The 25747-nt window shown below is 37.1% G+C and overlaps 2 protein-coding genes across 3 annotated transcripts; one reads left to right on the forward strand and one right to left on the reverse strand.

The window, feature by feature from the left end:
• The first annotated feature begins 33 nt into the window (after window positions 1–33).
• Window positions 34–12741, forward strand: LOC128207871 (uncharacterized). Of its 2 annotated transcripts, XM_052911049.1 has the most exons (9): window positions 34–236; window positions 1343–1378; window positions 2247–5480; window positions 5750–5884; window positions 6467–6560; window positions 7249–7367; window positions 8874–11490; window positions 11732–11829; window positions 12025–12741. In XM_052911049.1, exons 1-8 carry the CDS (start codon window positions 105–107, stop codon window positions 11827–11829), a joined length of 6465 nt encoding a protein of 2154 aa, XP_052767009.1. In that variant the 5' UTR covers window positions 34–104; the 3' UTR covers window positions 12025–12741. The 2 variants fall into 2 exon arrangements, with proteins under 2 accessions (XP_052767009.1, XP_052767010.1); XM_052911050.1 differs by lacking the exon at window positions 1343–1378 and having other exon boundaries at window positions 11732–12741.
• Window positions 12742–19804: 7063 nt separating this feature from the next.
• LOC128209326 (uncharacterized) lies at window positions 19805–22210 on the reverse strand. Its single transcript, XM_052913313.1, is given in 3 exon segments — window positions 19805–20615; window positions 20618–21149; window positions 21838–22210. Coding segments are annotated over 3 exon segments (1146 nt in total). The 5' UTR covers window positions 22111–22210; the 3' UTR covers window positions 19805–20274.
• Between the last annotated feature and the right edge of the window lie 3537 nt (window positions 22211–25747).

A 25747-nucleotide genomic window follows, 5' to 3' on the forward strand; every position in this document is an offset into this window, starting at 1 on the left:
TACGATAATGATCATGCCCACAGGAATTAGCCGTAAACCGTTTACAAGGCAAGCCACCGAAAAAAGAAAGTTGACAAGCGAAATGCAAGATTTCTGCAATTAGTATGGTATTTCCAAGTCGTGGAAGAGCGAGAGGAGGGCCTCGGGCTCGTGGAAGAGGAGTCGGCGAAGTGGCATTTGCTTCAAGGCCCGCACATGGGGACAGTAGCGGATATGAAGACTCCGGTAGAGGGCAGGTAAATCAGATCAAGAATAACAGAACAGTTAGGTATCAACACTTGTTTATATGGTCGCATTGTATTTTTATTTAGTGAGGGCCACATGCAGCAGTAACGTTGACAGGACCTACCCTATTGCGATGCCCCCACCCCTAAAAATTCTTTTTTATTCTGTTTTCATTAACATTTATCACAAAGACCTAAATATCAACCAAACATTCCATAAGAAAATCCATATAAATACTGTTATTACTATCAACTACAGTGCACTCAACAAGTTAGACCCACTTTCCTTGATCACTCCGAGGGATAAAGTCAATGATCGCGGATTTCCTCCAAGGGTAAAACTATTGCCCTCTCTAAAATATTGTCTTGGCTTGTTAATAATAAACATTGAATCATTGATGTATTGTTACTTATTCTATTGCATCATAAAACAGCCAACATTTTACACGATTCTGATTCATGACCTCTGACATCACGCGCATGATCGATACAATGTAGAATAAACTATTATTAGTGGTTAAAAATAGCTATGACATTTTAGGGAATTTTCCACAGAAAATGAGACAAGAAGGCCTTCAACAATGCTCTGTGAAACTTGAACGCATGTTTGACCTCCGTATTTTCCGAAATTGTGTAATTAGTAACCTAGCCGTTTTCGGTTGAAATGTGTTAAGCAATGTATTCAGCCATTAATAAAATAACACGTTTATAAAATGCAAGAGCTAATAGTGAAATACAACTGCGTTCTTGTGGTAAGCTTCCTTCATGCAAATCAGGCAAGGAAAAAGAATAATAGCAATTTACTGGAGCTGTCATAATCAGTGGAAATGTTTAATAAAAAAATAACTTTAGGATAGATTTTTATCAAGTAACCGCAGAGTTTCTGGGAGTTAACCCCTCCGAGGAACGCAGCATTCTTTGGTCGACTGATCACCTTCCGATGGCCTAAATTTCAAACTCTCAGGAGTGCAGAGAGTCGATAAATTCACTGTGTTGGCCGCAATAGCGAAAATCCGTGGTGGGAAACGGAAAGTGGGTCTAACTGGTTAAATGTACTGTAACCATGATTCGCGGATGTAAGGAATAAAGTTTAATAAAACAATGATTTTATTTTTCAGTGGTCAAATAAGCACAAGCCCGTAAGCCCCGCACTGGTAAAATACTTTCTGGACTTGATCAAATTCTGGATTATAAATTATATAGCAGGGCTTTTAAAAAAAAAATTTATGCCATGAAATAATATAAGCTTGTTTATGCAAATGACAAATTATGATAATTGGTTTTAATACTAACTTGAATTAAACATTCTCTTTATTTAGCGTTATTTCCCAAAGTATTTAAACACAACAGGTCCAAAGGTCAAAGTAAATGATATCAGTAGAGCACAGCCACTGAATCTAGGATCCCATCTTGATTCTAGTACCTAGGTTGACAGCTCTGACTTAATCTAGGTCAAAACATTTTAGGCAGGCCATCGCTATTTTAATCAATTGTTTTTTTGTGAAAAATAGTCACACATATCTTGTTCAACTACATGTTAGTACATTGAAAGAGAAAACATGTCAACTTGCGTGACTGGGCAAGTTCAACCAGCCTATTGCTATTATACATGGATCAATACACAAAGATTCATGGCAATAATCAGTGATTTAGTGCAATTTACTGCCTTCTAAAGGCCATTTCCCCATTTTTTCCCAATTGCTTTTTCCCCCAATTTCATAAATGTAGATTACTTTAATGAATGAAAAAGCAATGAATTTCTTGAACAATAAACAGATAGATAGGTAATTCTTTATTGATTCTTTATTCTTTCTTGCCATTTATGTATAAGCAATCTTGATTTTGTATTTTTCCCCCATAGTCAACTTTTTTCCCAATTTGCAAGGCACAGGCGGTGAAAATAATAATAAAAAAATACTGATAATATAACTGATTATATAGTTAGGTTATAAACTAATAATTTACATTTGAATGAGAAAAAATGACCCTCAGCGCTAAAACAAATTTTATTGTTTGTTTCAGATGCCAGAAGAATTGCGCATTACGGTTGGAAATGATAAGTACAGAGGTGCTGAGGATGTGACTGGAAGACTCAGCCCGTCTGTAAGCCATCGCCTGGGACCCCCTGTTGACAGTAGAGAAGCTGAGAGGCAGCGGGAGCATGAGCAATATAGAGCGGAGGCTAGCCTATATGGAGAAAGAGATAAATTCAGAGATTATGGTAGACATGACTCTTATGAACGTGAACCATTTCCAAGGGACCCTTACAGTAGGCCAGATGAAAGGGAGTATGGTGATAGGAGAGGACTTGGAGCTCCAACGGGCTACCCCTCTCCCAAACAGCAGCCACCAAATATGCCTTTGCGAACTGAGCATATTTTTCCTGCTGCTGCAAATTCACCTGCCCCTTCAAGTGGTGGTGGGTCTTCAAGACCTCTAAAATCAATCTTGAAGAAGAAAGAACCTCCAACATCTTCAACATCAACCTCTTCAAAACAATCAGGTTTACCCGGAATGGCAAATTATATTGATGATATTGAAGATGAGGATAAATTTCTTTATGGGGATGATGACAAAAAAGACAGTGGGCCTCCTAGGCAAGAAAGGCCTAGTATTCCTGTTGAAAGGCCAAGCATGCGATCAGCAGCTCAGTCTTGGCAGCCATCAGCTACTCCAGTACAAAAATCCTTGGCTAGTGCTGTTTCAAGCTTTGTTAGTGATCAGAGACAGTATGTGGAAAGTTCACTCCCAAGCCAGCAGCATTATCCTGAAGAAGACCCTTACAGGCAACCTGCTCATGCTCAGTTAGAGCCACCAAGACCAGATTCTGACATCTGGAGTATGCTAGCCAAGAGTGTGCAAAGTGTACAACAACATCAACCACAACCACAGCACCATCCACCAGTCAGTCAGCAATATACACAACAATTCAGTGAGCCAGAGCCCCAAAACACCTTTCAGAGCTCTTATGCCACCCTTCCTGCTGCAGCACAGCCGGTTCCAGATGTTCAAGATACACCACGCAATGATCCCACAATTGAAAATATACTCAAATCAATTGGGTTTGATTTTGCAATGTCAAAAAGAATGCAGGAAAAGGCAAAGCACACAGGTGGAGACACACTGTCTGCTGAGCAAAAGCCAGCAGATCCTGAATATCAGATCAAAGAAAATGCTTCTTTCATTGGTAGTGGGATGTCACATGAAGAAATGAAATCCCAGCTGGAGAAAGCTCAGCTTGATAGGAGAGATAATCAAGACAGAAGGAACGAGAAAAAGGCTGATGGCAAACTTCAAAGAGGTTGCTCCCCAGTAAGTGATGATGGTTCACCACCACCGATGTTTAACCTTCCACCCATTACCATTAAAAGAAGAATAAATGTGGAGAGAAGAAGTCCTGAGTGGGAAAAGAGAGCAAGAAGGAGCAGAAGCAGAGACAGAAGTTTTGACAGAGACAAACATGCAAGAAGTCGCAGTCCCAGTTGGAACAAAAACCAAGGCAGGAGATCAAAAAGTCCTGCATGCAGAAGATCCAGATCATTGAGTCCTGTGAGGAAAAGGTCAAGAACTCCAGAAAGACGATACATAAGACGATCCCCGAGTCCAGAACGGAGAAGATCAACTAGTTCTCCACGCAAAAGGTCTCCTAGTCCTAGAAGGCAGAGGTCTCCAAGCCCATCTGAAAGAAGAACAAGCCCGGTTATAACAAGAACTTTTAATCTTGATGGGCTAATGCCAAAATTTAGGAGACGTTTCAGTAGAAGTCCTGACAGAAGATCCAGAAGTAGGGATAGAAGTAGCCCAAGATTAAGGAGAAGATCACCAAGCCCTGGACGAGGTAGAAAAAGAGGATATAGTAGAAGTCGTAGTAGAAGTAGGGATAGGAAAGCAAGAAGAAGTTTAAGTCGTGATATAGGTCGCAATCGAATAAACTCAAGTCGTGGAAGAAGCCGCAGTAGATCACCAGGAAGGCGAAGGGGCTTGCCTGGCTCTCCTGTTTCATCAAGTTCTGACTCTGATCCTGATGGTCCAGCTAATAAAGAATACTTCTCTGAGCCTTTAAAACTTTTTTCAAGAAACCAAAATAAACATACATATGATGTATCTCCTTCAGTACATGGACAAGTACCATTCAGTGGTCCCCCACCAGATTTTCATGGTCCACCTCCAGGAATGTTCATACCACCAGGCTTTCCAGTGCCCCCTCCCGGCATTCCTCCACCAGGAATGCCCCCCTTTGTCATGCCAGGGGTCCCACCTATGTTTTCTGCAGTCCCTCCTATGTCAGTTCCACCCCCAATGATGACAGGTCCTCCGCTGGATATGGTTCCTCCTGGAACCATAGAAATGCCTTTAGAAATACCGAAAAGAGGATCTGAAATACGTGTAGTTGAGGAACACATGAGAGGATCCGAAATAAGTTTAGTTGATGAACGGGCAAGAAGAGAATCACCCAGGAAAAGGTCACGCTCAAGCAGCAGAGATAGGTCAAGAAGCAGAGACCGAAGATCAAGGAGCACTGACAGAAGTAGAGGCAGAAAAAGATCAAGGTCAAGAAGTGTGAATATTAGTCGAGATAGAAAGAGGTCCAGGTCTTATAGTAGAGATAGAAGTAGGGATCGAAGAAGTCGCAGTAGGGGGAGGAGAAGTAGAAGTAGGGAAAGGAAAAAGGCAAGATCAAGTAGCAGGGACAGGTCAAGAGACAAAAAATATGAAAAGCAAAGTTCTAAATCTAGTTCAAACAGAATAAGCAATAGAATGGTCTTGCCAGCAAAATCAGAAATAAAACCCACACTAAAAGAAGAAGGAATGGAAATAAAAGTCATAAGGAAATCACCTGAAAGACAGATTGTTGTAAGCAAGGCAAAAGATGAGAAAGATGACAAGCCAAAAGATGGAAAATATGTCAAAGTAAAAGCAGATCCTGATAAAGAAAAGAATAAAATACTTAAAGAGAAAGAAACAATAAATAATAAGATAAGTGTTCTTGAAAAAGAATACGAAAACTTAAAAAAGCTGGAAATTGACCTAAAGCAAAAACAAGGTAAAAGTAGTAAATCTGATCCCATCCTTGTTGAGAATAATAAAATACTTGATGAGATTAAAAAAGAACTGGGCAAACTGAAATCCAAAAGAAATGATCTGATCTCGAAACACTCCAAAATCCTGGACTCAAAGAGGGATGTTAAAGTATCACCAAAGACAACAGATGGTGATGGAAAGGGTTCAAAGAAAGATGGGAAATCAAAAGAAGAGGTAAATGTTTCGTCCTCATCTTGTTAATCATAACTTGCCTGATAATAAATTATTTTGTTTTTCAGTAAAAATGGGAATAAATTAGTTGATCAGTACATGTAACTTGTCTGTAGAGTTCAACTTCTAGTTGGAGTAAAAAAAGTACCAGAAGTGTCTAACATTTACCATGACTACTTTAGTTCTTAAATAAAATGTATTTGAAAAATGCCCGAATTGTTAATTATTGGAGAGTTCAACTTTTGTCCAATACATTGCATAATGTTTTCCAGTTTAAGGTAGAAAAGGGGAAGCTGATGCGACACCAGTTTGTGGACAATGGGAAACACTGGTGCAAGCCGTGTAAATGTGTTATGTCCAACCTACACGACTATGTACAGCACATTGCGGGTGTCACACACAAACAGGTATATTTGTGGAGTCAATTGGGTATTTAAGAAAGATATATTATAAACAGACCATTATTTACCACTACATGTACTATCATGTCTTCTTAGCTTTGGTGTTTTTGTAAGCTTCATTGTCTTGACTATAATTTCATGGGTATTTGTTCATCAATTTAGAGCGTTTAATATACTCACATGAAACTTTGACATCAGATCTAATATGTAAACATGTTTGGACTTCAACAGCCAGTATACTATAAAAGTTTGATAAGTTATCCACAGGAAATATTGGCTACTTAGCACAATTGAGTGATTTAATTAGTTAACAGCAATTATTGAACAAATATTGACCTATCAATAAATATTTTGGCTAACTGACCATTCAAAGGAATTAAGCGCTTTGAGCAATGGAAAACAACAAACCAGTGCTTGTATCCACTGGCGGTGCTTTTGATTAAATGAGTGTGCTAAGTGTTAAATTGAAGATTGAAGTGATTTTTGTATGAAGTAGACTTCAAATACATGAAGCAATTGGAAGTAATTAAAATTTTGCTGAAAAAAATGACAAAAAAACACAAATGTAATAATTTGTTCATGTTGCAGACAGTGTCCCCAGACCTAATGCCATGGAAGGATGGTTTCCAGCCCAACGATGGCATGATTGTGAACAAGGCTGGCATCCGTGTCTCCGTACCAGGTAAGCTCCGTACTTGTAGGGCTTCTCTGAATGCTTATAAAACTCATTTATTGTCTTACTGTTTTAATGTTTGGTTTATACGTTTCTCTTTTTTTTTAAGGTTAAGCATCTAAATAAAGAAAAAGGTGTTGGCGTTTTGAGCCATATTAATAAAGTCTTTAGCCCATCTGTTTTTCCAAAATCAGAGGGTATTGTGGTTATTTTGTGCGGCTTCATGCCATAACATGCCTGCATGTATATCTCAAGATATGCACAGTTGGTTTTTTCTTTAATAAAGGTTATTGCATTCAAAGTCTCTCTGAAATTCAATTACCTGAATTTTAAACATTATTTAATATGAGCTTGTAAATATATAAATATAATTATTACTTCATCACTAGTATCCGCCTCAAATGCCAATTGTAATTTATCATAACCAGGAAAGGAACTCTTATTAGTTTATTCCAATCCTGAAATTTGACTATGTATTTGTATTGTAATGTTGATAAATTTTGCTCAATAAAATATGTTTAAACCAAGATATTCACATAAAACTTGGTTCACATATGCAAAAGACACTATGCATATATGCAACAATAGCAAATTTTCAGCCATTTCGGCATGTGATAAAAATCCATGAATTAATTAACCGATTCTGGAGTTTAGCCATCATCTTTATCATGCCTTCAAAATATGGTCTGTTTTGCAGGTGTCGAGTTTCTGATGCCAATGGCCGCCTTCTTCTGCCAGATCTGCAAGGTGATGCTGGCTGACGTCTCCTACGCTGTGGACCACTTTAAATGTGAAAGCCATTTTCTCAGCTACAAGGTAACAAGACAGGGAGTATACTCATATACATAGCCCATTTGTATAAGGATCACTTGAGAATATCATTTCTGACAAAAGTTCATAGAATTTTTAAAACCAGGAATGCAACAAGTATAATTTCAAGAGTGTGTCACCAATACACCGTAGAACTTTTCATTTCCAATATATATTTTTTGACGAACATCTCATTTATTTATCAAGGTTTACTACTTTGTTTAAGTAAAATTAAAGGAACTAAGTTTTACTAGTGACTAGTAACATTGATAGGAACACCCATTTGAAGATCATGGCGCTTAGAGGTGATCCTTCATGGTTTTTGAACAGTGTATATCAAATCCAAATTGAAGTAATGAAATATATCATTATTTTAAAGATTCTCTGGCTTTAAGTTAAAGTTTAAATAACCTTTAAGCCTAAATTTGTAGGACTTCTTCTTTAATTTTTATTTCTGTTATGATGATGGATATTCATGCTGCTTTCTTTCAGTGTTAACAGCAGGTGGGGCTGCTGGAACATGTACCTTTTATCTGCTAGAACCAATAATAACCATTGCTTTCTTATTTCTTACTCTAACATGATACACACAAAAAGTGTACATGTATTTGCTTAATTTAGTTGTAATTACAATATTAGTTGGCTACCAGTCTTTCAGGTAAGTTACCTTAAAAACTAAATCAGATTTAATTTCATTAAGTTAATACTAAATATATGTACATTGACAAAGGAATTGCATTTAAAATGGATTGTTTCAGCATCCATGTCCTCACCTTTTTGCAATGGGGAGATTAGAAAAATATTTTAACCCACAAGTTTATGGATTTATTTACAATATTTCATATCCAATTTTTTTTTGAATTCTTAAAAAGAATAGATGTTTTGTAACTGATATGTGATTACTGTTATTTTATCTTTTCTCCTCTTTTCAAAGTTATAGTATTATCCATAGAACCATAATTATTTAAATGCAATGAAAGATCTCCTTTTTACTTCATAATTGAGCACATGTAAGCCGTTGTTACCCAATAATTGTCAATGTATCTTTAATTATGACATTGCGTTTCTGATACAGATAGCTGAATGAGAGTATACTGCTTAAATCTTATTTTTAGCTTATCCATTTTTTGTTGTTGTTTTTTATTAAAGGCATAAAATCAGAAAAAAGTATTTTCATAGTGAAAATATGGTTATTATAGTTAAGCTTTCACTCAGAAACATTTTAAGGATATCTACATGAACAATAGTACACAAAAAGATCTACCAATGCCAATATTTGCCTACTTATAGGCATTGGAATGTCCATAAATCTGGCTTCGATATAAGAAAATGACATGAATCATCAAGCATTGGCCATTTGGTACATACTCTTGTATACCATAACCTTAAATATTATATCACTTTTAAGCTGGTATGACATGAAATCTTATTAATATTATAACCCCTAAATGATTATATTTTCTTATACATGTTTATCACTTATGTAACAGTAGCCTTGTGTTGTTTTTCCAGAAATACTGCAAAGATAATCAGTTCTACGAGAAGAAATACAAGGAAGAGAAGGAAGTGTTCCTGAAGGGTATGACCGAGGTAGACAGGAAATCCTTTCAAGAAGAGAAAAAGGTTAAAGCTGAAGAGTTTAAAAAGAAGAACAAAGCTGCCGACTCTAGGGTTCGTGAGAATGAGAAGAAGTGGGAACAATCTGTTGATGACCTTGAAGATACAAAGGAACCAAAATCTAATACTAATGTTTCAAAGAGCCAAATAAAACTGAGTTTGAAAGGTGAAGATAGGGAGAGAAAAATCTCCCAGAGTGACAGGAAGTCAGTTGATGAAAAAAAAGAAAAGAAAACTGATGATAAGTTGGATGATAAAAAGACAGACATTGACCACCAACCAGACATTGAAAGTGTTTCCAATGAAAGTAAATCTGTATTAAAAAGTGGTACCCCAAAGAAAAACCCTGTCCTTCCACCATGGACACCTGTGGGCAAGAAACCAGAGGAAACAGTGAAACCTGATGACAAAGCTGCAAGTCTTGATTCTTTCCTTACAAACGCATCAAATGATGCTAAGATTCCAGTGTTTGGTAGTACAGAAAAAAAGAAACTTAGTGGTAAGGATTTGTTGAAGGCCTACAGTGCTAGGAAACAGGAAGAGCAAGCTGCAAAAGAAAGGAGTAAGCATGAGCAAAAAATAAACGAAGAAAAACAGGAACTTGAAAAAATGAAGGCACTAGCTGATCAAAAAACAGCTGCTGAACTTGCACAAAAGGCAAAGGAAGTGATATTTCAAAAAATGGTTGAAGCAGAAATGAAGAAACTAGAAGAAGAAAAGAAATTACTCCCTGTCAACAATACAACAGAAGCACCTGTAGGAGAGATCAAACCACCTCCACCACCATCACAGAATGTACCTCTACCTATTGTGCAACTACCAATCAGTGCAACAACTACAGATGTTCCAAATGTGAACCTTGCAGTAGCTCCTGCCAAGGCAAGGCCACTGTTCGCAGCACCGCCTCCGCCGCCACCACCAGAACCTGAAGAAGACATTCCCCTTCCTCCTGGTACTGAAGTGAATATGCCTCTGCCACCCCGTGTACTAGATGATGATATCCCATTGCCTCCAGGCACTAGTGACACCATCCCGCTGCCACTATCAGCTAACTCCTTGTCAGACAATCCACCTTTGCCCCCTGCACCAGCAATTATGCCTGCCTCAGATGAACCTTTGCCCCCTGGCACAGAAACTGCTGTGCCTGAGCTTGAAAGCACTGAAATTGACACACTCCTGCCACCGGGAACTGAGCCTGTTACTTTGATGTCTCCTATGACAGTTAAGATAAAATCACTGGAAAAGATAGTTGAAGATGTTTCAAAGCGAGAGATGCCTTCTCTTATTGATTTTAAAGATACTGAAATTTGTGAGGTTGAAATGTTAGATGCTGATGAACCAGACACAGGCTACACTGTAGAATTTAATACTGATAAAAACAATGAAGTCATCGCATTTGAAAATCAAGAAACATTGGCTAATGTGGTAGACTTTGAAAAACCTGCATCCATTGATAAAGCGGAGATAACTGTTGAACCAGACACAGCTAACACTGTAGAAACTGATCCAGATAAAGGAAATAAAATCATTGCATGTGAAATTCAAGAAACTTTGGCTAATGTGGTAGGCTTTGAAACCCCTGCATCCATTGATAAAGCGGAGATAACTGTTGAACCAGACACAGCTAACACTGTAGAAACTGATCCAGATAAAGGAAATAAAATCATTTCATGTGAAATTCAAGAAACTTTGGCTAAAGTGGTAGGCTTTGAAACCCCTGCATCCATTGATAAAGCGGAGATAACTGTTGAACCAGACACAGCTAACACTGTAGAAACTGATCCAGATAAAGGAAATAAAATCATTGCATGTGAAGTTCAAGAAACATTGGCTAATGTTGTAGATTTTGAAACATCTGGATCCGTTGATAAAGCGGAGATACTTGTAGTGGAACAATCACAAACAGCAACAACAGAAAGTATTGAAATAAATGGCTCTTCAGAAATTAAAATTGACGAGTCAGTAACTGATATAATACTCCAAAACATTGAAGATGCAGTAACTGATAAGCTTCCAGAACCAGATGCTGAGATAGAAATATCCAAGAAGGAATCAAGTCCTGATACAGAAGAACCAATGGAAGTGGGCCACGTAGAGGAGGGGGAAGAGACCGAAATAAAAACCCCAACAAGGCGTGGGAGAGGTCGTGGACGCGGTAGGGGTCGGGGAAGAGGAAGAGGGGCCAAGACGAAGACCTCAGCTGCTAGGTCAACTCGGGCTAGTAGGACCATGGTAGCTGAAGAGACAGCTGAAGCTGCGCAAACTGAAGAAACAAAAGTTGAAGCTGATAAGAACGATGAAGTTGTGAATGAAACTGATAGTAATGTATCTGATTATAAAACTGTTGACAATGTTGTTGACAATAAACCTTCAGATAAACAGTCTGGTGTTAACCTTGATGCCAGCACAGGTGGAAAACCAGTTAAGTCTGGCGCTTCTCCTAGGAAGTCGAGTCCTAGAGTGCGTAAGGTATCGACCAAGGCTGATACCGCAGCTGATTCCGATGTGGACGGTATGTAAACTTATTCTTTAACAAGGTTGCGTTAATATATTACATAGTTTCGAAGCAAATTTAGTGATTAACAGGTTATTATCTTTAACCTATTTCTTGCATCCTATTTTTCATTATTGACTTGTTATGTTATGATCTGAAGATAAAACTTATTCTTGAGAGGCTTGCATTGATAAAGAACATGTGAAACTTACGTTTCGAAAATCTTTATATAGAACTGTATCTTAAGTGTCTGTTGTAGATGCGGCGAGTGATGCTAGCGGCTCGAGCATGCACATGGACAGTGATTTTGAGGTCGTTGATGACATCGATGACGAAACGGGAAACGACACAGCTTAAGTATGTGTACAAGCAGATTATCTAGACTAGCATAAGAGACTGCTGAAGTATGTGTGCAAGCAGATTAACTAGACTAGCATAAAAGACACGTGTTTGTATCATACTTTCAAGAATGTGGAAGAAGCCTGAATACATTTTTTTTTTATTTTAGACTATGTTTACTTTGTGATTTGTATATTTCCCTTACGGTCGTAGTTGTGTCTACGGATATGGTTCAGAGAAGATGCGTACTACACCAAAGAGTTTATAAAGGTTGTACTAAGCCTGACCGTAGCAGCCATGTTCTTCAAGACTGCAGATTTTCACAAGGGAATGAGAATCACTGATGTAACCAAGACGAAGGACTTGCGGTAGCTGTTATATCCAAGTTGATTCCGGAAAAGATATCCGAGGCAGAATTGCATGTGTGTGCATTCGCTGTAACACTTTTTGACCTTACATAAACACAAAATCGTGTGCTAAATTGTTGTTAATTTGTTTTTAAATCGCTGTGCATATGAATTTTAGAAATAAATCCACTGTGTAACTTTGTGTGTAAAGTGTATGTGTGCGTGTGTGTGGATCGTTAGACAAGGTTTCGCGACTCAAGTGACCATGACCCCGCCCAATTACCAGTGATGGGATTCCAGGAAGAGGTCGGTGTGACGGCTTGCAGTATTCGGCCGAATAAAAAGCTCCAGTGATTATCTGTTTAATTTGCAACTTACTCAGTCGTGCATTTACGCTTTTTGTATGACAGAAATTAAATGATAAATATGAAATTATCGAAATGCTTGAACGTTTGATTTTCAGAATGGAATGATCGTCCTTGTATTTTACAGACACGTGTTATCTGCATCCCGCTAGAGTGGAATTGTTAATAATATGTTTCTATTGTGTCATATGTTGTCTTGTAATAAAAATCGTATACATCGTTGTTTTATCACGAATGAAAGATGGCCACGTAAATAGCTCCTCGGGCAAAAGTAATAAAAAATATACGCGGGAGGTATTTGACGAGGAACTTTTCTGTATTCAATAAAATTGTAAATATATGGTATCCGGGCGCAAACTTTCGTTTAGAAAAATTGTAAAAAAAGATTTTTTATTAAGCGTATGGTCAGTGCCACCCCAAACTTCGTTACATGAAGGCTAGTCATGTGTTTTCGTGGGCGTATTCACAACGATATGATTGGGCTTGACAATTTCATCATAATTACTAGTTAGCTACGTTTGCACATCGCACTGTCGATCGGAGCACATTTTGTCGGCGGCTTGATTGTTTTAATCAAAATATATAAACATGGAACTTGGTACGCTTGGTTACAAGAGTGAACACTTGTATACGTATTGACCCCATTTCCCTGGTAAATGGTTGGCAATTATATTCCCGAATTTATGCAGAAAAGATGACTAGCGTAAACGGACGGTTACGATGTTAAGTATTAAATGCGACCATGATCATATTTTACACATATTGTTTTTAAACAATCGTGCATTTTCGGATTTTACAAGAATGCTGTACTATCAAAGTACCATATTAAGAACTGTAATAATACTAGTTTACGCGACCGCTCTGGTCGAACGGTGGTAAATAAATGACACATTTTAAATACCTTTACAACAAACCTTCATTGTCATCATCATTATTGAACCTCATTTCATCAACATCGCTATCAATGAGGTTGAACCTCCATTGCCATCATTATTGACATATGAACCCTCATTCCCATCGGTGCTATTATTTTAACTTCAATGACAAAATTGACAATCATTAAACCTCAAATTGCCATCAATGAACCTTTATTGATCCTAATAATATCGTAATAATTAAGCCTCCATTACCATTATTGAGCTCCTTCATTTACCATCATTATTGAACCTGCAATGCAATCATTGAACATCCATTGCAACCAACCATACATAAACATGAATTGCCATCAACATCATTGGATCTTCATTGCCAATTTATGGCCATCAATCCCATTTAACATTCATTTCCATCAACATCATTTGATCTTCGTTGCCAATCTATGGCCATCAACCCCATTTAACATTCATTTCCATCAACATCATTTGATCTTCGTTGCCAATCTATGGCCAACAACCTCAATTAATATTCATTTCCATCAACATCATTTGATCTTCGTTGCCAATCTATGGCCATCAACCTCAATTAATATCCATTTCCATCAACATCATTGGATCTTTGTTGCCAATCTATGGCCATCAACCCCAATTAACATTCATTTCCATCAACATCATTTGATCTTCGTTGCCAATCTATGGCCATCAACCCCAATTAACATTCATTTCCATCAACATCATTTGATCTTCGTTGCCAATCTATGGCCATCAAACTCAATTAACATTCAATTTCATCAACATCATTAGATCTTCGTTGCCAATCTATGGCCATCAACCCCAATTAACATTCATTTCCATCAACATCATTGGATCTTCGTTGCCAACCTATGGCCATCAACCCAATTTAACATTCATTTCCATCAACATCATTAATTGGATCTTCGTTGCCAATCTATGGCCATAACCCAAATTAACATTCATTTCCATCAACATCATTGAATATGCATTGTCGTCAGCGTCATTGAACCCCAATGGCCATCAACGTCATCGAACAGGGTGCATATTTGATATTGTTTAAACTAGCACACGGGCGAAGCGCATTGCATGGTATTTGTATCAGCAACAGATCAGACATTTCTTCGGTAAGTGTCTCCAATCTAGATTAGAAGTCGTGACGTGGTCTTCGGGCAAAGTTTCTATGGTATGTATGTGTTGAATTGGCGCCACTGAGGTTTTCGTGGTAGTGTTATTGTTTTCGGTACTGGTACCGTTTGCAGTCCTATTTTTTGGATGCTGTTCTAGATAGTCTTATTTTCGATGACTGGGGTGAGAGTATTTGTCTGAATCCAGTTGTTAAAAACGACAGTCTCAGAACATACGTGTACTGTAGGCACGTGATTTTTTATTAAATACTAGTGCTAGATTCGGTGGAATATTGTATGTTTAAGAAAAAATGATGGGTGGAGCAGCAAGGTCACGCTGGAGAATCCACGTGAATAATTGGTATTTAAAGTGCACGGTAAAATTAAAGTGCACGGTAAAAAAGTCTCGCTTCAGGTAGGTTTTTTAAAGATAACTTCCTTAATACTAAGATAATAAAATAAAACGCTTCTTTTGTACACGGGATACCCTTTACGCGAGTAATTTACATCTTCAGAACACTTCAGCAATGCATGGATCGTTGTCGTGCTCGCGTTAGTATATATCAAATGGGCCATTTTTTTATTAAGTATTAAAAGCAAGTTTATTTACAGTTCTGCTATTCTCGTGGCTCTATTACTAATAACTACATGCTCATCATGTCCAGTTTACATGACGAGGCAGTTTTGCCGCCGTGGGTATTTCGTGTCGGTATAAAAGTATGCGGTATTCCGATGTTGGCATGGTTTTATAGCAGAGTTATCAAAACTAAATAAAGAAATGACATCGTTTTCTTGCATAACGGACATGTGTTTCCGAGGTTTTGTAATGTTCCCGGAATCATTAAGTTCGGAGTCCGGAAAATAAATTTCTGTCTTTGTATTTGACTATTTACGGTTTTTAATTACCGTTACCGGCTATAATTTATGTAGAACAATTTTGTTTGATATTAAAAGTTATATCCGTAATGGTTTAATACTTTTTCTAAAGATTGAACTTGACACCACCACTTTGTAATGTAATTTATATACAATCCAATATAGTTGTTAAAACTTGCAGACATTCCGTTTTGGCCACATGATAAACGTTAAAATAAATTCAATGAAAGGCATAAAAATGGTTTGTTCGTGTCTCGACGCTGATTAAAGAACATCACTTGCATATGGAAACTTTGAAGTTCCTTTTTGTACCGTTTAGAACAGATTCTCAACTATTGGGGACTAGGAGAATTAAAGTGGAACATTGCGCTACTGCTTCAAGCTTTCAGGTCCGGACACCCGTGGGGTCTCTTAGTGACCTCTTGGTAAGCATGGATCATAAAAGCGATATAGACGGAACAGGGTCAATGATTTGATTCCCTGTATGCAAGCTGTACAATTAGGACCGTTATTTTGTGAGATTGGGTTATGAACATTTAGTATATTGGTACTGTTGAAGATATAGCTAGCAAAGGTCTTGTAGTTATACCCGTTGGAATGTTATGTGCTTTTTGATAATAAAGCGTTATTAATTATTGAACCGCGTATAATAATTATTTCCAATCACTGTTTATTAAATGAGCTGTGTCACAGATTGGCACCAAAAAAGTGTTTTTCTGTAACGAATCTCAGGACAATTATCTAATAGAATGTGTTACGCTTTGATATCATAATTGTAAAAAAAGTACCATAATGTAAAAAAAAATGTGTCGGAAACCGGGTTCGAACCCGCGTCGCCAAAATTGAAGTCCAACGTCTTACTGAGCTACAAAGGCTTATTCTATACGGGTGACATCATTAAGCTATACAACTACCTCGGTAATATCACGTGATAACAATGACTAGCCAATCACGCATAAGGAATGAATTCTACCTGGTAGAAATTACCCAGTTATCTTTTTTAATGGAAAAAAAACCGAAATAACTGCTAAACTTAAATAAATTATAAACTATGTGGTACTTCAGCTACTAAGTTTCAATGCATTGTACACATGGATGCAAAGTTTATGTCGACAATTTTTTTTTCGCTATTTTATCATACGTGAGACAGCCCCTTTAAGTGTTTATATTACTGATAACATACTTAATGTCAGTCAACGAATTTTTTCAAGTCGTGCCCATGGGGTCAAAAATGGCCATACCCTAGAGTTTACAAGCTACAAGCTAAGATAGACTTATATTGGGAAATTATCGTAAATGTTATTTTCTCAAATCACATGGCCCAGACCTTTGATATTTGCTGTGTCATGATATGATGGCTATCCATCAAGCTTGTTCAAGTAATGCCTCTTGGATCAAACCCGGCCCCGCCCCGTTCGACCTTTTTTTTCTTATTTTTGAATCAATGAATTATGGGCCATGCGTACAGTTTTAAAAACAAATATCAATGCTGGCCTAAGATGACATTGTCTGTGATTTTTTCACCTACTTTCTTATTTTATTTATTTTTTCAACAACGAAATCTAGACCATGTGTACAGTTTTGAAAACATATATATCAATGTTGTGCTTTGATGACCTCCCATGAACATGAATGTGATCTATTGACCTACTTTCTTATTTATGAATCTACAGCGATGCAGTTTAGACCATGTGCGCATTTTTGCAAACAAATATCAATGTTGTAGTCGGATAAGTTATACTGTGTCATTTTGACCTTTTTTATTTTTGAAACAGTAGAAATGAAATTTGGACAATTTTGAAATCAAATATCAATTTATGTTCTGCTATGATGACATAACCACTTCAGCATTAGCCTGTTCTGCTATGATGACATAACCACTTCAGCATTAGCCATTCTCGATCATAGTTTAAAAACTCATTCATTCTCATGACAAGAGCTGTCACAGAGACTATTCCGCCGCTTTTCAATGTAAAGATTGTAAAGTTTTGGCGAAACATGCATGAATCACTGTTAGATAAGATTTCAATGCAATACATGATGTGCCGCGATATTAACATCAGTACCAGTCAATTGTAACCACGCCCCCCCCCCCCCCAAGGTCCGTGGGAATACCGGGGAAATGGGCCGAGTTTTTACCTTTCAGGTGGCCCCGCAGTGCCGGGTGAATGCGGTGGTTTTGTCTTCGCTTTAAATATAGCGGGAAATGGGCCTTACCTGGGGTACGGGGGCATCTGGCGGGGATTTTTCCATCTGTTCGTTCCCGAAGGGCGGGAATTTTAGCCGTGGTTGGCTGGACCGAAAGTTAAGTCTAATAATGAAGGGCCATTATTTGCAAAATACAGTTATCTAACATGGTTATTCAAGTAGGTTGGGTGGTTGAATACCATTGTATAAAGTCTCAATTAATGCAATACATCAAGCAGTTGCTGAGATAGTATCCCATTTCTAAGTCGCATTATAAAGGGGCAAATATTATATAATATGAAATATAGAGTTATCTTACTTGATTAAATTAGGTTAAATGGTTCGGAGCTTGTATGTAAAGTTTCAGTGCAAGACATGGTGTATTCGCTGAGGGTGTTGACTTTAAAGTGGTAACATGCAAAACCTTAACCAGAATTTCTAAAGGGGCCATGCTAGCTTATTTGAATTAAATGCAAACGAGAGTAATATTAGTTATTTAAGTAGATTGGATGGTTGAGTACTATTCTAAGTATCAATGCAATACATCATGTAGTTGCTGAGATATTAACCTGTGGGCTTACATGCAAAACTTTAACCAGAATTTTTAAGTCAAATAATAAAGGCCTATAATTTGCATTATATTCAAAAAAAGTGTTATCTTACTTCATTAATTTAGTAGATTAGATAGTTTGGAATACTGGGCATATCTAAAGTTTCAATGCAATACATGATATATTTGCTGATATGTTGACTTAAATGTGGTTATATGCAAAACCTTAACCAGAATTTCTAAGTCAAATAATATAGGGTAATTATTTGCATTAAATGTAAACTAGATATCTAACTTGGTTAATTAAGTAAGTTGATGGTTGAGTATCAATGTATTAAGTCTCAATGCAATACCTCAAGTAGTTGCTGAGATATTGACCTATGTGTGCTTGCACGCAAAACCAGCTGCACTCTCACAGATTTACTGTTTTGGCAACTTTTTTTTTATTTTTTGTCTTGGAATTAGAATTTTGTTGCGTAAATATCTGCAAACCAGTGACAAAAGACTGCTGACAAAAGATCAGATCGCAGAGTTTCATATTTCCGTTCCAAATTTAATGTTTTATGGTTTAAACCGTTACTAACGGTTTAAGAAAAATGCATAAAACATCATTTTTGGGACGGAAATATGAAAAACTGCGATCTGATCTTATGTCAGCAGTCTTTTGTCACTGGTTTGCAGATATTTACGCAAAAATTTGCTCGTTCGCAGACAAAAACGTCAAAACGTTCAATCTGTGAGAGTGCATCTTTAACCAGAATTTCAAGTCAAATAGTCAGGGCAACTTTTTGCATTAAATGCAAACAGGGGTTATCTAACTTCATTAATTTAGTATGAAAGATAGTTGGGAATACATAAGCAAAGTTTCAATGCAATAAATGATGTATTTACTGAGATAATGACTTAAAGGTGCTTGCATGCAAACCCTTAACCAAGTACGTGTGACGCCGACTCCGACGCCGACACCTGGGTGAGTAGTATAGCTCTCCTTATTCTTCGAATAGTCGAGCTAAAAACAAAGGTTTAAAACTTGCACTCAGGTGAGCTTTTCAGGGACATCATTGCCCTTTTGGTTGAACTAAGTATATGTCTGAGTTTACTATTATGTTTTCAAATTTGGATTTTTGGTCTTTTTCTTGAGACTCATTATATTCTATAAAAAGTTATCGCACGCCTCTTTCAGCTGATACTCTATCATTTTAAGCTGAACTATTCGAAGAATAAGGAGGCTTTACTACTTGCCGCGGCGTCGGCGTCCGGTAAAATGTTTATGGCAAAAGGCATGTTCACCTATAAATTCAGGTGACTTAATACTTCACACATGTGCAGTTGTTCAGGGCCATCACAAAATTAGGTTACATATAACTCCATAATTATGGCTGCTGATTGACTTAGGAATTTAAGTTAGTTTTAGGGCAAGTCGGGATTTTGACTTATAACTTCTACACCCTTCATTTAATTGACTTAATACATTTATTAAGCATTTATTACACAATTATTGACGACCATCTAACAATCCGATTACATAACACCATTCCATCCTTATACAAATTGACAATAGGTTAACGTTTCAGGGCACATTGTGTCCAGGGGCGGATCCAGGAATCGACGTTCGAAGGGGCGTAACTTAGGGGCGTAAGTTTGACTTGCCAAGTCTATTTTGTCTTTTTATTGCTTTTGACAAGCCCATATAATAATTGTTTTCATTTCTATGACAACGCGGCGAACAGTCGAGAAAAAAAATGTCCAACATCAACACGTATAGTTTTATGACTATACGGTCATGTAGTTAAATGATATTGCGAACATACTGCAATATACAATCGCTTACTGGATAAGACTGGTATTAAATACAGGTAAGTATATCATACGTTAGTGATATATTAGATTTATCATTATGTCTTATTTGCTTTCCAGGACAGCCGGCTTTTTCAATAACAACATATGAGTCCAAAACTTACCCTCGAGGCTAGTCCCCTGACAAATGTGCGTCATATACACGCAACCAAATTAAGGCTCTGAATGGACATAGTACATAGTTCTACTAAGTCACTCTCGTCGGCAAACAAACATTTATTGTATAACAAATCGTGACCTTCTAAAATCCTTTATATGAAAGCACTATCAGGATTGCACTGAAGCAGCAGTATGATAGTACGAACAACTTATTGCCACGGCATGTCGAACTTTAGGCAGTCCTTCCACCAGTTTTGGAATATCACTACGGAACAGATATCTGTGACCTTGACCCTCCGGATGACCTAGTCGTCCATCACTGCCGCAACCCCACGTGAAAACGCTTCCGTCTCGGCTAACGGCTGCGCTGTGAATTCCACCGGCGGAAACGTGAGATATATATTCGCCATTGAAGTGTTCTTCTGGGATTTTTGTTGGTGTATATCTTGAATTCTGATCACCCAAGCCTAATTTACCTTTGTACCCATCACCAAAAGAATATACTTGACGTCTTTATTGACAAATAAGGTATGTCCATGTTTTTCACCTACACTACAGCTCAACTCGACAGCACCTAACGTTTGTGATCCGCCAACAAGCGTAGGTACCCGCTGTGACTTCGAGTTGTTTTGGCCTTGGCCAAGCGCTCCGTCCTCCCCGCGACCAAACATGAACACACCAGCCTCCGTCACTGCACCGGAGTGGGCAAATCCGGCGCTCATAAAATTAACTTTCACGCCGTCATCTTGAAATTTCTTTATTACCTTTGGTGTCAGCTGGTCATCTTCATTTCCGTGACCCAACACGCCATGCCTCCCACAACCCCATGAGAAGGCTTCCCCGTCCATGGTCCACACTACAGAGAAGTTGTTTCCACACGACACACCGGCCACTCGATTAGATAATGTACCGGGTAAGCACGTGGGGAGTGCAAGATGTTGAGCGCTTCGGGTTCCGAGGACGCCATGGGATTTACCGTAACCCCATACGAAGACGTCGTTGTCTTCTGATACAGCAGCCCCGTGCCAGATGCCGCACGACACCTGTTCAATAATGGAAAATATGATGTTGCGATCGATTCAATTCACTCAGCAAGATTATATATCGTGATGTAATTTATTGATAATACTACTGTTAGCAAATTAGCATTTTAAGGTTTGAAGCATTTGATGATCGTGGGTTTTGCTCCATCCTAAACCCTTAAGTGAATTTCGAAATGAATACAATATGTGTGGCCTGCCAATCGAGTCCACGCATTTTTTACGTATTACGTAAAACTTACTACTGTAGAGGTAGTCCATTTATGCATGTGCTATTTATGAGTACATGCATGGTTTTATTTCAAATAAACGTCGGCCTAAATAAAAACGAACGAAACTGATCATCTATTGTTTTCAGTGTAAAATGACATTGCATTGTCCTTTGTTTACTGTGACTGATTGGGTGGCACGTTCTGCTATGTTTATTTGCTAGCAGAACTGCGTACATTTAATTTTAAGTATATTTTCTAATCGGGACGTATTTTTTAAAATCGACAGGATTTAAGTCAAGCCCCAGCGAGTTTCGGTCTCTTTTAAAAACATTTTTATTAGTTGTCGCATTTGTACAATACATGTAAATTTGTTAAACATTCATTTAGCCAGTATATATAGCTAGAATTCCCAATTTCAAGTTTTGCTTTCCAGCTGCAAGTTATATAATGCACATGTATATTACCACACTGAGTCATACCTTTTTCAGTTTCACATCTTTTCCATCCTTCAGCACGTGCACATGTTCAGGAGTGTGTCTGTCCGCTTCATCGCCCGTGCCAAGTCGACCATATTTCCCACACCCGAACGTGAATAGCTGCCCACTGGCGGTAATTACCGCGGTAAAATATCCTCCACAGTGAACACTCAAAACGTCATCACGAAGGTTCGCCTTAATTGGTGTGTGAACTGTGTCCGTTCGTCCGTTGCCAAGTTGTCCAAGTTTCCCAAATCCCCAAATGTATACTGCCATAATGAGTATCTTTAGGTTACTGGAATAATAAATATTGTAAGCTATATTTTCCCTTCGAAGTCATGGGTGAATAATTTCTATATATAGGAATACACGTAATAATTTGAGCACCACGCCTGATAAACTGAAACTCCGTAACATAGATTACAACGTGCAACGTATGCGCTATAATTGAGAAAAGCATGGAGTTGTAATTAACGTACTAGTATCAATTTCCAATATATTTCAATGTCAGTATACATATGAACGTATATCGTGCTTCCATTCATCATATTTAGATACACATTTACTACTACATGTACACGAGTTTTGATGCAGCGTATTTAGTATCGTGTCTAATACTAGTTTGATATATTGTTGTCTTGTACCTGGGTCGCTCAGGGCAAACTGCAAATGCTTCTTCCATCCGGTCATAATCAAATCTGATCACTTTATTGTCTCTTTAAACATGTGTGCAGAGGTGGTTCCAGAATGTGAGGCCATAGACCCTATAATTTGGACGTGCGCTCCCTATCATCTGAACCAAAAACTAAACGCTGTTTGGGGTTTGAATAATTTTGCTAGTTTTAATATAAAGTGGTGCATTCTTTACTTTGTTTTACTATTGATTTTAAAATTCCACTGACAACTTTATTTAAATGTAAAAGTCCAAAGCAAACATTGGGACCCGGCTGGGTCACTGAAGCTTCAGCGATTGTGTTTATGCCGCTTTTATGCATGCATGTTATGGCCGTCGTCTTCAAGTTGTACATTATTTTTTTTATGTCAATCTTTTGTGGAGCCAGTAGGTTGCAAAACAAAAGATGAAAACTAATGATGACACTAAGTCATTTACATCAAACAAGCTTAGTGTAAAACACACAGATATAACCTCTCATTTTGGAAACAATACTTTGATCTGGTGGTATTTTCCATAGTACAAAAATGGCAAAAGAAATGACATGTTTTAAGATTTATTTAATAAACAATTTAATGAAGATAAACAGGCATTGGATACCACATATCTTTCTCTCACCATATTTACACACTATGTCCACAAAAACACTAGCACTTCTAACCCAAAACACAACAAAACATAAAAAAATGCATTTGTTCACTTAGCTGAAAAATAAACATACATAATAAATATACTTAAAAGTGCTGTTTACAATGGCATAATAACCTACAGAAATGATAGAAAATTATAACTTACTAGTTATACATAAAAGTTAATTACACATATCATCCTGACCTATACATATATATATATTTTTATAAAATGATTTCTTCAATTATGCCCGCTTTGTCCTACTTGAGTGGTTAAGTTGTCTTCAGGATGTCCCACCTGAAATTAGTGGAGTTAGTTTCATCATTTCATAGTGTGTGCTTAAAATTAGAACCTTGTATATTTTAATGAATCTATTAATAATGAAAGTTCCAACGATTGTGGGCTTAGTGCAAAAAGATTTTAACTCATGATAGAAATATAAGATGTAATTTAAGCTAAGCCCTCAAGTTGTGTGTTTACAACTACACTGTAATATCATGTGTACACAACTGGATCATGCGATAGAAACAAAAGGATGAAAAACAACACCATAAAGTAAATTCCCAAAATGGAAATGGAATGCATCTTATAATAAAAAATATTTAACAATACCAACATCAAACTATACAAAAGAAGTATACAATACTAGAATGTAGTTTATGAGTTTAAACATGATGAAAGAGTAAAACAAAATTAATTTTAATGCCTGATTTAAGACATTATATTTAAACAAAATGGCGCTGTGAGATGAAATTGCTTCTTGCAAAATTTGGCAAACAATATATATAAACATCCAGACCATTTTGAAGTTAAATAATCTCCAAGCTATTTTCTTCTTTAAAGCTGCACTCTCACAGATATACCATTTTTACAACTTTTTATATTTTGTCTTGGAAAGAGCAAATTTTTGCGTAAATATCTGCAAATCAATAATTAAAGATTGCTGACAAAAGATAAGATCGCAGATGTTCATATTTCCATTCAAAAATTAATGTTTTTTGGTTTAAACCGCTAAGTTGCTAACAGTTTAAGAAAAATGCATAAAACATCAATTTTTGAACTTAAATATAAAATTCTGTGATATAATATTTTGTCAGCAGTCTTATAATATAACTGGTTCCATGGATTTTCGCAAAAATTGGCTCGTTCCTAGACAAAAAATAAAAAAGTTGACAAAACGTTCAATCTGTGAGAGTGCAGCTTTAATACAATCAAAACCTAGCTCTACCCTTATAAGCTTATCTGAATACATACTTGTATCAATGCATAACATGTAAATTACAAGATGAATTTTGCGAAATTGAGATTCTGTGTACTTGAAGTATTTGCAATAGGGCTACAAGATTTCTGGTTGAAACTTTTCTAAAGCCTTTATACTCTTTTTGTAAGAAATTATTGTGAAACGAAATTCTCCTAAATGTATTCACAAATTAATTCCAAATTTTAAACCTTCCCAACTCGAGGAGGGTGTTACCTCTCTATTCCCTCGTGTACCAAATACTCCATCATTTAGGAAAAACTGAATTGATGACATGGGGAAAACATTTCCTAAGATATGACATTGTGACCTAGTATTTGTCCTGAGGTGACCCATATTCACAAATTTTCAAGACAACATGGACATGTATTCTTACAAAGTTTTATAACAATATGATAAATACTATTGACTTGGAATAAAAACTTGAGCGCATAATTTTTAACGCCCACCCGCCCATACAACTGTCCACATCAGTTTTTGCCATTCAATAACCCATTATTTTATGATGAAGGCTTTGGCTTAAAATGGTTATCAAGTTGACATTAAATTCTTTTGTACTATGTATTATTACTAAAATGCCACAAAATAAACATTATTGACAAACATTTAAACATGGAGTTGTCAAGTGTGTATAACAGTATGTCCATTTGACAGTCCATTTTTTGCATTAGGTAGAGATATCACAGTGACAGGAATATACTTGTGGCCTCTACCACACATCTGCTGGTATTTGAGATACAGAAGGCCTGGCCACATATATGCCAAACTCAGTCTTGGCTCCACACGGGTACAGGCCAAGATCATCATGAAGATTTGTAGGTAAGGAATCAACAATATCACCAGCCAAAATGTCAATGGAATGTCAGACATATGACCCCAGAACTCGTCAAATAATGACACATGTTTAGAACCTGCCTCACTGTCTGGGTTTGGTTCAGAATGAAACTTTTGAACATGGTCCAATGCAAACTGGTTGTAGTGATCATTGATCTCAAACAGGTAGTAAGAGAATGCAAATGTAGCACCAAGGTAAAACAACACCATCAGCCAGGCAATTCGCTGTCGGAAATTCATGCTGCAGTATTGTCATTGCAGGACCTGAAATAAATTGCAGTTTGTTTAAAACTATACAGTTAACCATAAAAAAAAGTTACATGTACATGACTAGACTATATTCTAGACAAGCATGAATTTATGATATTTTCTGGTTTGCTTAAATCCTCATTCAAACAGACACAGTACAAAAAGACCTAATACAAATATCATCTTAAAATTTTGAAGCCTACAACTAGCTACAATAATGAGCAATCAGGGATACTTTTTTTATCATCAATGTTGAATAATAATAATAA

Source organism: Mya arenaria, chromosome 11, assembly GCF_026914265.1.
Source record: "Mya arenaria isolate MELC-2E11 chromosome 11, ASM2691426v1".
In the NCBI taxonomy this organism is placed as follows: Eukaryota; Metazoa; Mollusca; class Bivalvia; order Myida; family Myidae; genus Mya; species Mya arenaria.

Bases quoted from the DNA above. Each gene is read 5' to 3' on its own strand.
- LOC128207871 (XM_052911049.1), top strand. From the start codon at position 105: ATGGTATTTCCAAGTCGTGGAAGAGCGAGAGGAGGGCCTCGGGCTCGT. The intron at 5,885-6,466 runs GTATATTTGTGG...TTCATGTTGCAG, and splicing joins CGGGTGTCACACACAAACAG to ACAGTGTCCCCAGACCTAAT. The intron at 6,561-7,248 runs GTAAGCTCCGTA...TCTGTTTTGCAG, and splicing joins CATCCGTGTCTCCGTACCAG to GTGTCGAGTTTCTGATGCCA.